The sequence below is a fragment of the Cygnus atratus genome, chromosome 2, assembly GCF_013377495.2.
Source record: "Cygnus atratus isolate AKBS03 ecotype Queensland, Australia chromosome 2, CAtr_DNAZoo_HiC_assembly, whole genome shotgun sequence".
Lineage (NCBI taxonomy): Eukaryota > Metazoa > Chordata > Aves > Anseriformes > Anatidae > Cygnus > Cygnus atratus.
This window is the reverse complement of record NC_066363.1, coordinates 126,962,426-126,974,406: the sequence shown is the minus strand read 5'-3', so window position 1 is coordinate 126,974,406 and position 11,981 is coordinate 126,962,426. Positions and strand designations below refer to the sequence as shown.

The 11,981-nt window shown below is 47.1% G+C and overlaps 1 protein-coding gene across 1 annotated transcript in view; it reads left to right on the top strand.

The window, feature by feature from the left end:
- Positions 1-5,993: 5,993 nt before the first annotated feature.
- Positions 5,994-11,981, top strand: part of SBSPON (somatomedin B and thrombospondin type 1 domain containing) — a gene marked incomplete at its 5' end in the record, with an annotated part of 9,385 nt that continues 3,397 nt past the window's right edge. The window contains one exon of the mRNA XM_035563032.2: positions 5,994-6,354. Coding sequence (XP_035418925.1) covers positions 5,994-6,354 — 361 coding nt within the window. The remainder of the gene's footprint in view (positions 6,355-11,981) is intronic.

Here is an 11,981-nt window from a genome sequence, read left to right as displayed (position 1 = left end):
GCAAATTACTTTTCTCTGATACAGCCAAGTACTTAGCATGCTCTCCTATGAGCAATTCAGTGTGTAACAGTATGGCCTATAAAACTATAAAAAGCCCTCTTATGCATCATCTACAGTGTTCTTACAATGACTGATTATTAGTGAAGACAAATTGGTCCTCATTTTTCTCACATATGAAGTGTTGCTATTGCTTTAAGCCACACTAGCAAACACCATGGTTTGATTACTCACCTTAGTGGGGATTAATCCTTATCAGGAGAAAGTCTGCTTTTTGAGAACAATGGGAACAAAAGCTTCTGAAGACCAAAGCAGGTTGTGGCTGACTGTGGTATTCCTAGGAAGCACAAGCCTGTAGCAGAATGGAGACAGCCCGCAGCCTTTGTAGTCACATCATTTACTGCGTCGTTTCAATTTAAAATTTAAGCAAGTTGCTTTTGGAAGGGCATTTCTGTAAAATAAATAAAGAGCTGTGCGCAAACACAAGTCTAAAAGGAAAAGAAATGCCCTGCAGGATCTTTGAAGTCTTCTCATTTTGTTGCCATCAGATTAACCTCCCAGCAGCAAACAAAAATGAGCTCCATTTGTGCAAGTTAGGACCTTCTGGAGAGTTTGCTGCTGAAGAGGTGTGGGCATGTGGAATGCTATGGACTGACAGATAATATATCTGAAAAGGACTTTGAAGTTGAGCTGAATAGTCCTTATATCAGGCCTTCAAAGGCACTGCGGCTGTAAGTTAAACTTGAAAAATAAAAGAAAGGTATTTTACTATCAAACATATATTTTGTTCCCAGACTCAAACTTCTCCCAGTTGCAGGTGTTTTCAGTCTTCTGCCGGATGTCATGGGTAGAGGTGCTCCAAGGGAATGGACAGAGAGTGAGGGAGTTCGGCTCTGCTTTATGTTCTTTACAGAGAGCATAAATAACCATGGTAAATAAGAGAGCTGGTAAGCATGGTAAATAATGGAGACTAGTTGTCTTTCTAATTTACTGTTGGAACATATTTGGCTCAGTTTTGTCTTTGTGGTATGAAAACCAAGGCAAACTCCATTTAAGGTAATGAGGACACTTTGGTTGGAAATTAAAAAAAAACAATGGAAAGAGACTCACTGGAACCATCTACATGTTGGAGAAATTAGCTGAAAAACATATTTCACAGCCTTGGTTTCTTTTCCTTTCTTAACCATAAAATGCTGCTGTTATGCTTTAGTTTGGGAACTTTGCTTTTGAGCAGCAAATGCTAAAATAGGACAGAAGTCATAGAAAACTACAAAAATGGCTGGCAACTGGAGCTAGACTGTGGTTTTAAAAATCTCATAGTGAGCAGCAACACCTAGTTTTGAGAGAATTACAGTACAGTCCTGAGATTCCTCCTTACCTCTGGGATTAAAAAGAATTATTTTGGCACCAAGGGCATGTGTGGAACAGATGACTGACTGCCTCCGCTTCTTACAATGCTCCTTCGTGGTTTATGAGGAGGACAGAGCAATTTCATGCATCACTTAGCTTACATCCCTTTTTACACCAGCCTTGCCAGAAACTGCTTTTCCTCATAATTAAACATATCTCCAAGACAAACAGGTAAATAGCAGAGCATGGGCAACACCTACTTTTTGTGGACCATCTCATGTCAAACTAGAAAGAAATCTCTGCCAGTTTTGCCCAAATTGCCTGTAGGGGTTTCAGTGCTCCTTCAATGCCCAAGAAAGTATTGCTGAGTTTCTTTGTCCCTCATACTCACAAATGAGCCAGCACTACTCCTAATAGTGAGGAACTAAACTGGAAAAGGGAAAAAGCAAGGTATTTGCTGGAACAAAGAGTGAGCTTGTTCTCTCCTTTAATTAAGATTCTTCTTTCCGGTTACTTTGAAAAAATTGCTTTATTGCACCTAGTAGAAATTTTAACACTTTTCACTTATATTCTGTATTGTTCAGCTAGGCTATTGCAGATGTAGTTTCTTAGTGCTTTTTTTTTTTTTTCCTTCTGTAAACATATCCACTAAGAGAAAGTTGTTCTTTATTTTGTTCCAATCTCATCCAAATTTTAATGAATCATCCCTTTAGCATAAGTCATCTGCACGCAATTTATCTGCTCATAAAGTCAGTTTCCACATCAATTTGTTAATATTCTGCCTTTTAGGTGAGAATCCAGTAATAGAAGGGAAAAAAATAAAGAGGCCTTCCTGATCACACACTGCCTTTTATGAAGGCAGGCTGCAAGTCTTGTTCTCCTCTCACCCACCGCAGGAACTCCCCTTGACTTACTCTGTTCGTTGGGTCAACTTTGGGCTGGCAAGATTCCAGTGACTTCATTAGTGGCACACTGGCTAACAGCACAGACCCAGTCCTCTGGGCTTTAAATAACATTTTAACATCACTGTTGTGATGGGTAGAAGAAATTAAATTCTGGCTGTCCCGAGCTGTCTCAGGGTGTCCAAGTACCCACCACATGTAGCAGATAATACAATAGACTGTTACCTGCTGTCTTTATGCAGCTTTGGCAGACCAGATGCCTTTAGCTTTAGTAGCTGAGTATCTGCAAATGGAAGTGTGCAAAGCTAACGTAATTTTGCAGTCACCTCACCACTTGCTTTGGGGATTTGATTTTTAGCTAAAACTATCAGGTCCTGTTAATCCTGAAAAGCTCTTAGGGCTGGATATAACTGAAAGCCAGAATAAGAATCTTCATGTTTTAAGAGATTGTTTGGGACCCACCCTGCAGTCTTGTGTACCTGCCAGTACAGCTTCTTTTGTTTGTTCTAGAAACAGAGCTTAAAAAGAAAGAAAGAAGAGAGAGAAGAAGAAAGAGAAGAAACAAGAGAAGGAGAAGAAGGAGAAGAAGGAGGAGAAGGAGAAGGAGAAGGAGAAGGAGAAGGAGAAGGAGAAGGAGAAGGAGAAGGAGAAGGAGAAGAAGGAAGAAATAACAGAAGCAAATGCTTCTTGTTCTCCTGGCTGTGTGGGATGTCCCCTGACATGAGTAAGCACCTGTACCAATAAAGCATGTCCAGAGGACAGGACATCACTGTATGAGACATAGCTGTGCAGCTGTTGCACTGGACATGGTTCTGTGGCACACCACTGTGTGGGACACTGATGCACAGGACACAGCTTTATGGGACATCACTGTGTGGGACATCGCTATGTTGCTCTGAGAGGCATCTTGGTATGGGACATTGCAGTGGGAGTCAGCACCGCGTGGGACATTGCTATGAGGGACGTCACTGTGGGGGTCCCCGTTGTGTGTGTCACTGCAGTGCGGACATGGCTGTGAATGAGACAGCTGTGTAGGACATTGTTGCACGAGACATATCTGTGTGGGACATTGCAGTACATATCAGTCCTGTCAAGGTCATCACTGTGTAGGACATTGTCGTGTGTGTCATCACCATGCAGGACGTTGCTGTGAGGGACATCACTTGGCAGAGATGACATAATTTTGTTGGGTAACTTGCTCTAGGTCACCCTGCTTGAGCAGGGGGTTTGGAACAAATGACCTCCAGAGGTCCCTTCCAGCCTCAGCCGTTCTGTGATCTTGACATGCTGGAGGGAAGGCAGGGGGACCTTGACAAGATTGAGGTGGGTCCATGCAATCAATATGCAGTACAACAAGGGCAAGTGCAATGTCCTGCATCTGGGCCAGGGCAATCTCAAACATGAATAGAGGCTGGATGATAGAGAGTGACTCTGTGGAGAAGGACTTGGGGGTACTGGTGGATGAAAAGATCGACATCAGCTATCAGTGTGTGCTTGCAGCCCAGAAAGCCAACTGTATCCGGGGCTTCATTAAAATTTATGGAACTTGATGGAACTTATGGAACTTTTTGGAACTTGTACATCTTGAGTGTAGTCACACAACATGTGCAAGACAACCAGGATATCAGACCCAGTCAGCATGGGTTCATGAAAGGCAAATCCTGACTGACCAACCTCATTTCCTTCTATGATCAGGTAACCCGCCTGGTGGATGAGGGAAAGCCTGTTGACATAGTCTACCTAAACTTCAGCAAGGCCTTTGACACAGTCTCCCACAGTATTCTCCTGGAGAAGCTGGCAGCCCATGGCTTGGACAGGTACTCACTTTGCTGGGTTAAAAATTGGCTGGATGTCTGGGCCCTGAGAGTGGTGGTGAATGGAGTGAAATCCAGCTGGTGACTGGTCACCAGTGGTGTTCCCCAGGGGTTGGTGTTGGGGCTCATCCTCTTTAATATCTTTATTGATGATTTGGATAAGGGACTTGAGTGTACCCTCAGCAGGTTTGCAGATGACACTGAGTTGGGGGGGAAGGCCCTGCAGAGGGACCTGGACAGGATGGGTCGATAGGCAGAGGCCAGTGGGATGAGGTTCAACATGGCCAAGTGCTGGGTCCTGCACTTTGGTCACAACAATCCCATGTAGCAGTACAGGCTTGGGGGAGAGTGACTGGAAAGCTGTGCAGAGGAAAAGGATCTGAGGGTGTTGGTCAATGCTCGCCTGAACATGAGCCGGCAGTGTGCCCAGGTGGCCAAGAAGGCCAATGGCATCAGGACCACCTATCAGGAATGGTGTAGCCAGCAGGACCAGGGAAGTGATTGTTCCCCTATACTCAGCTTTGGTGAGGCGGCACCTCGAGTACTGTGTTCAGTTTTGGGCCCCTCACTACAAGAAGGACATCGAGGCCCTGGAGCGTGTCCAGAGAAGGGCTACAAAGCTGGTGAAGGGCCTGGAACACACGTCCTGTGAGGAGTGGCTGAGGGAACTGGGGTTGTTTAGTCTGGGGAAGAGGAGGCTCAGGGGAGACCTCATTGCTCTCTACAAATACCTGAAAGGAAGCTGTGGGGAGCTGGAAGTCGGCTTCTTCTCTCAGATAACCACTGATAGGACTAGAGGGAATGGCCTCAAGTTATGCCAGGGTAGGTTTAGGTTGGAAATTAGGAGACATTTCTTCTCAGAAAGAGTAGTCAGGCATTGGAACGAGTTGCCCAGGCAGGTGGTGGAGTCACTGTCCCTGGAAGGGAATTTAAGGAAAGGTTGGACATGACGCTTAGGGACATGGTTTAGTGGGTCATATTAGTGGTAGGGAGATGGTTGGACCAGATCGTCTTGAAGGTCTTTTCCAACTTTAATGATTATATGACTCTGTGATTCTATGAAAAGAAACATGACCAGCAGATCAAATGAGGTGATTCTCCCCCTCTCTCTGCTCTGCTCTTGTGAAACTCCACCTGGAGCACTGTGTTCAGCCCTGGGGGCCCCAGCACAAGAAGGCTATGGAACTGTTAGAGCGAGTCCAGAGGAGGGCCATGAGGATGATCAGAGGGCTGGAGCACCTCTCTTATGAAGACAGGCTGATGGAGTTGGGGTTGTTCAGCCTGGGGAAGGCTCCAGGGAGACCTTACAGCGGCCTTCCAGTACCTAAAGGGGGCCTACAGGAAAGCTGGGGAGGGACTCTTTGTCAGGGGGTGTATTAATAGGGCAAAGGGGGAATGGCTTTAAACTGAAAGAGGGGAGATTTAGATTAGATGTTAGGAGGAAATTCGTTATTGTGAGGATGGTGAGGCACTGGCACAGGCTGCCCAGAAACTGTGGATGCCCCATCTCTGGAGGTGTTCAAGGCCACGCTGGGTGGGGCTTTGGGCAACCTGGTCTGGTGGGAGGTGTCCCTGCCCATGGCAGGGCGTTGGAACCGGGTGGTCGTTCAGGTCCCTTCCAACCCAAGCCATTCTGCGATTCTGTGACTGTGTGAGGTTAGTGCTGTACAGGGTACCGCTGTCTGGGCTACCTCAGCACAGGACACCAGTGCGTGGATCACCACCGCACAGCTCCCGCGTGGGGACATCTCCGTGGGGGCCACCTCCGTGTGTGGCACCTGCGGGGACACCCCCAGCCCTCTGCGCGCCTTCCCCGTCGGGGCAGGCAGCGGGGGCGGGGGGCCAGGAGAGGAGGGCCGGGCAGGGCCAGGCCGGGCCGCGCCGGGTGGGGAAGCTCCAGGCATGGCAAGGCAGGGCAGGGCAGGGCCGGGCCGGGCCGGGCCGGGCAGGGCCGTACCACCGCCCCCCGCCCCCGCTGCCTGCCCGCCGAGCCCGCCCCGCGCCGCCGGGAGCCGGGAGCCGGGGCGGGGGTGCCGGTGGCGGCCGTCGGGGCGGCGCGGCGATGGGCGGCGCGGCGCTGAGCGGGGCGCTGTGGCTGGGCCTGCTCTGGGCCGGGGCCGGGGCCGGGACCGGGGCCGGGGGGGGCTGCTCGGAGCGGTGCTGCGAGGGCCGGGACGCCGCCTGTGTCAGCAGCGGTTGGAGGGAGGACGGCGGCTACGGCAGCTGCTACTGCGACGGAGGCTGCCGGCGCGCCGGGGACTGCTGCCACGACCACGGCCAGGCGTGCCCCGGTAGGTGCGGTCCCCAGGAGCAGGCTCGGGGCAGGACCGGGGTGGCTGGGGGGTGGCCGGGGGGAGCAGGCTCCGAGGGCTGGAGGGCTGCCGGCGGCGTGTGACGGCGGGCTGGGCTGTCAAGGGTCTCGTCATGAGGCATGGAGCTAAGGGCTGGCACCAGCAGCAGGCAGAGGGGCGAGGAGAGGGGCTTGTGGCGGGGTCTGACAGCTTTCGGGGTCTGCTGTGCCTGGGGTTTGCAGGTTGCAAGTTGTTTTCCCTCTAAAACTCAGCGCTCCTTACTTTTTGCTCATGCTCATCCCAAATATACATCTATTACAGTGAGTAGCAAGGTGGTCCGCTTCCAGCCCCGCACCGAGCAGCCCCGTAGGGTTTACACCCCCTCATCCCATGATGTCTCAGCCCTACACGGTTTGTCCACCCTCCCTGTGCTTTACCGGTGTAGGGTGAGGAATTGGGCAGCCCAGCAGCTCTTCCCTGCTGGCTGGGTGCACGCCAGCCCGCATCCCAAAAGTCATCAGCCTGGGCTGCGCAGTCCTGCTAATTAGGGTGTCTTAGCGGGCTCGGCGCCGTGCTGGCAGAGCTGTGGAGCGGTGGGACCCAAGTTCTGTGTCGCCCTGTGAGATGCACTAGGGCAGAGCTCTGAGCCTGGGTGCCCAGAGGGAGCACGGTCCCCTCGCCGACCCCTGTGCCATCCGTGTGCCAGAATAACAGGAGGGGAAGGAGAGCACCACGTCAGAGAGAAGGTGCCCGGTGGCATCTTGTAAAACTGGCAGTTTTTTACTTACTGATCTCTTGGTCAGGAAAAGCAATAGGGGGAGAACTGACCAGGTGCTTTCTCGTCCTAGTCATGGCATACTGTGTCTTTTCAGTAAACCAAATGATACTAATTGAAATTCAAATGTGACAGGAGAAAGCTAATAAAGATGCGCAGTGCTAGCATTAAGATGGAGCTGTAATCTGATTAAAAATTCCGTGCTCTTCGAAAAGAAGCTCAAACTTGTGGGTGAAAAGTGCTAGTTCAGACAGTTTTCTTTCCATGACTTCAAACAGGTGCTTTGTTGTTACTGAAGCTGCTGTATTTGTTGTCTTGGGCTCAATGGTGGTGGCCTTGAAACGTGCGATGTGTTTGCACTGTCCTTTTGCTGTGCCCTGTGGGGGCGACAGGTGCTCCGGGTCCAGGCAGGGAGCTGCAGTCACAGTGAGAGAGGCTGTCTGTCTGTCCCTCTGCCACCAGCGCTGGAATCGCCGGCTGGCCCCTCTGGGGAGCTAAACCAGCAGGAAGCTGTTGCTGTTTTCTGCTTTGTCCATGTCTGGCTGGTTTGAACCCCTCCCTGCCCAGCCCCGTGAGCACCTGCATTAGTGCAAGCAAGGACAGCAGGACGTTTTGTGTGAGGGTAGCACAGCAGGACAGGATTTTGGCAGCCCAGACGGGTGGTCCTCTAACTCATACATCTCTAAACCACAAAACTGACCACAGGAAGGCACATGATCAGGTACTTTTTATTGCAAACAGCCAGTAAGTTCTCTCTCATATAACCAAAAATTCTAAAGTGCAGTGGGATTCTTCATCAACGTAGACAAAGATGGTGTCCAGTTTTAAAGTAGTTTTTGTTCCTTTTGGGTTCTGAAGTTTCACCATGACATGTTCCTAAGTGTTACGTCCGTGTGTGGAATGAAAGCAAGGGTGTTCATGGCATAGTTTGCTCTGTTTCAAATGCAGAGGTTAAAAAAAAAATAAAACAGGAATGTGCAGAAAGGCAACTGATTGCTCTTGTGCTACAGCTTTTTTTGTCATCCTGTTCCCCACTCACGATTTCAGCACAAGCAGAAATGACATGAAATCCTCTTGCAAATACTTGTACAGAACAAAGTATTTGGGGAAAGTGTCTACATCTTCAAATACGTATATGATCAAGAAGTGTTCTTGGAATCATACAAAAACAATGCACCAAAATAATAGAAACCAACGTGAGTATTTAGGTATTCTAAACCTGCCAACACTATGGTTAAATTCTGTCATTCCTAAAAGTCATGGGATGCCTGGTACTTTATAAATAGATGGCTCGGCAGAAGTCTGTGGGCTGCCGAACCTGTGTCCAAGGGTTTTTAAGTAAATTTCCTTACAGTTCTTTAAAAATAACTTCCTTATAGCTCTAGCAATAAAGAATGGGTATTTTTGTGCATTGAGAGCATTTTAAACAGAAAGTACTGTACAATGAGAAAGCCTGGTAAAAGAATGACCTCGTCATTTGAGTGGAAATGGTTATTCCGAGAAAATCCGCAGACCTTTACACATTACAACATATGTTGTGCAGTGATTCAGTGAAGATACTGTAATCCTTTTTGTTCCGGAGATGGGAAAAAAATAAATATGGTGTAACTCAGAAAAAAATCTATGATTCGCACTGCTTTAAATAAAATAAAAAAAATCCTGACCACTCAAGGTGTATTTCATAGGGAAGCAATGCAATTTTTCTGTGTACCTTTGAAATTGCAAGCGTCTCATTAGCTTCTACATTTTGGTAGGTCCCTGAGCACAAATCCCATCCTTCAGCTTCTTTTGACTTGTATTCTTCTCTTCCAAATCAATGCTCATTATTTTAGTGGACGATCACCTACCAGCATTGCGTTAACTAAGCCGGACCGATGGAAACCTAGACAGAGACCATAGAGATGTGGGTATGAGGCCCTGACACTTTTTGTGTGTGTGTGTTTGAGACGGCACCATTACTTTTACGTCAGCTCTGGGACTCATTCTTTGTCACGCTGGAGAATTTGACATCTTTCCAATGAGGCACAAAACGATGTACTGTCCCTTAATAATTGCTGGGTACTGAGTTCATGAGCGACATCACTGTCCCTCTGGCTGAATTCCATTCTAGCAACCCAATATTCTTATTATTCCACATGACTAAGGCAATTCATACGTCTTCTTCTCAATCTTTATGATCATAAAATTGCCATATTTTGCTGCAGATGACCAGTAGTTCACTGTCAGCTTGGTTTAGTTCCAGTAAAACGTGAAGTCATCCCTATATCTGTTATGCAGCTGCTCAATCCCCTTGGGAGTTTCCTGTGTAGAAAATGTGATGTAGACCTGATGTTACCAACATATCAACCTGCTACCATGGGATTAAAATTACATGGAAGTTCTTGCTTCTGCAGAGCATTCATACAGCCAACGTGGAACAGAGTCAACAGATAAGGAAGCCAGCTAGATGACAGTCCTCTGGGTAGAATTAAGCTGTGTGGTGAGACATTGACATTAACGCTTGTAAAATTAAATAAAATGCGGCCACGGACTGTTTTCTAGCCCTATGGCCAGGTGGCAGCAGTCTGTTATGTCTGTAATATACATAGCACTTGTCCTGGATATCCCATGGGGAGGTCTAAGGCATTTTTACTATCACTGTTTTTTTTTTTTTTTTTTTTTTTTTAGTTCAAAGTGTCCTTGACTGCTTGTATGCCTGTTGCTGTTGAGCCACCCAGAAAGCGGGCAGTTTGGTCAGAACAGGTGCAAAGTGAGAGGGAAGGAGGGGAGTTGCAATAGTGTGGTATGGACATCTGCCAGGTAGCCTCTGCGGAGGTTTTATCTGCTTTATGATGTCTGTAGAGCTCTAGGAAATTAGAGATTTAGTGACAGGGCAAACCCGGGACTTACTGTCTCTTATGAAAACAGTCACGAACACCAACGTTCCTTCTTCCCCCCTTCTCATACTGGCAGAGTCCCAGAGGGCATGCAGTATTTTTCTGAATGACTAGCTTGGTCACATCAGTTTCCTGCCACACTGATAAAAGAACATAACTAGTGGTTAAGCTGTAAAGCTTCCTGAGGATTTAAATTGTAATCAGGAAATATAGAAAAAAAATACGATCCAAAACATGTGATATGTTCCAATTGCAAGCTGATGGGAAACAGCATGCATGGGAAAGGCAAAAGCTTCATTTAACTAGATAACGAGAGGTACAATTCAAAACAATTCAGAAACAATTGGATACCCCAACCATTGATTATAACAGACATTTCGTACCATTCCCTAAGTACCATGTTGAAAGCCTGCCTTTAAAGGAGTGGGAGAGCACAGTAAAATACGATTCATGCTGCACAGAGAATAATTTTAAGCCTATTTGCAATGTGCAATGAAAACAAATATTTCAAGAACTAGGGAATTCCCACATCAATAAGAAACTGTAGTATTAGCACAGGCACATTTAGGTTTTTTTTTTAAGACCGTCTGTGACAGTATTTAATTTACATGCCAATAATTAGAATTTTATTGAAAAGAAACCTACCAAAAAGGCAGCTAATATTAGGGAAAGTGGCATGGACTAGTACGCAGTGCTGCAGTGTTTAGAGGGCTTGTTTTATTCTATGGTTGGGGTAAGCAGGAGACACAACCTTACCTGCTCACCAAGTACCATAGTCTGCAGGCCCTGGACAGGTAGAGAGATGGCCCAGAGGAACACACCTGCTCAGCCTGGACCCCCACACCAGATGGCCTCCAGCAAAAGTGGCTACTGGGAATGGGCTGCTGCTCAGATTGAATGTCCCGGGAGGCCGCAGGTAAGTACTCGTCACGTAGAGAAACAACTGCTTGGCCTCGGAGGATTCTTGATGGATGCCCCTGCGCAAGCCATTTTTCTTACCTGTCCTTTCACTGCTCAGCCTGCCCAGGCTGCACAGACCTGAAGTTCCTTCTTGGAGGGATTGTATTTGTTCCTTTAGTAAGCACCCAGAGATTGTCCTCACCCAGGTTTTGAAGAGCTTCTTTTTGCCTACTAAAAATGAAATTGTTAGGCCACAGAGCTTTCAAAACCTGGGGCTTGGTGTTCTGTACTGCGAGGTTAATGGACAAATACAGTGAAGACTTGAGTGTTACATAGCTTCTTACTCAGGAATAACGTGTCCATTACTTTTTTGGGAATCCGGCTGCAAAACCTTTTCTTCAAGAGAAGATTATTTGTATCTGCCTGGAAGATAGCTGACATGCTGTCCATGCTTGCGTTGGCTAGGCTAAGACAGAGCTCCCATTTTGTCAGAATATAAATGGAAAATTCAAGGGAAGGGGTAAGTCTAGACTGGAGAAATACTTACCATGCTTAATGTAAATTAGAGCTACAGAGAGCATGCCATTATTAGTAGATGCACTACAGAGAATACAGTAAGGAAGGAGTTGGCTAGTGGGTAACAGATAGGGTAGATCTGAACATTTTTGAGATTCAAGACAGTATCAAAACTAGCAGATGCTTAGTCTGACATTTATACCTCTCCTGGAAAGGCAATGAAAAGTGACAAGCATGAAAAAGGGGCTCATTCTCTACATGGTGTGATGATTATTTTTTTTTCTTAAGAACTTGAATGTTCATTAATCAAAAAAGGTGCCAAAATCCATTAAGTGGGCTACAGGTTTCAACAGTTGCAGGAGAAATACTACAGAATACAACAGAAAGCATTTTTCTTTTTTTCATCTGAAAACTTCAGTGAGCTCACCTAATACATGCCAGTTTAACAGATAAAGAGTGAAGTTGTCCATACCTCTGATCATTAAGCAGGTTTAGGAGAGACCAAGGATACAAGCATACGTCACCTGTGTTCTTGATGCTCTGCACAAGGGAACTGCAGT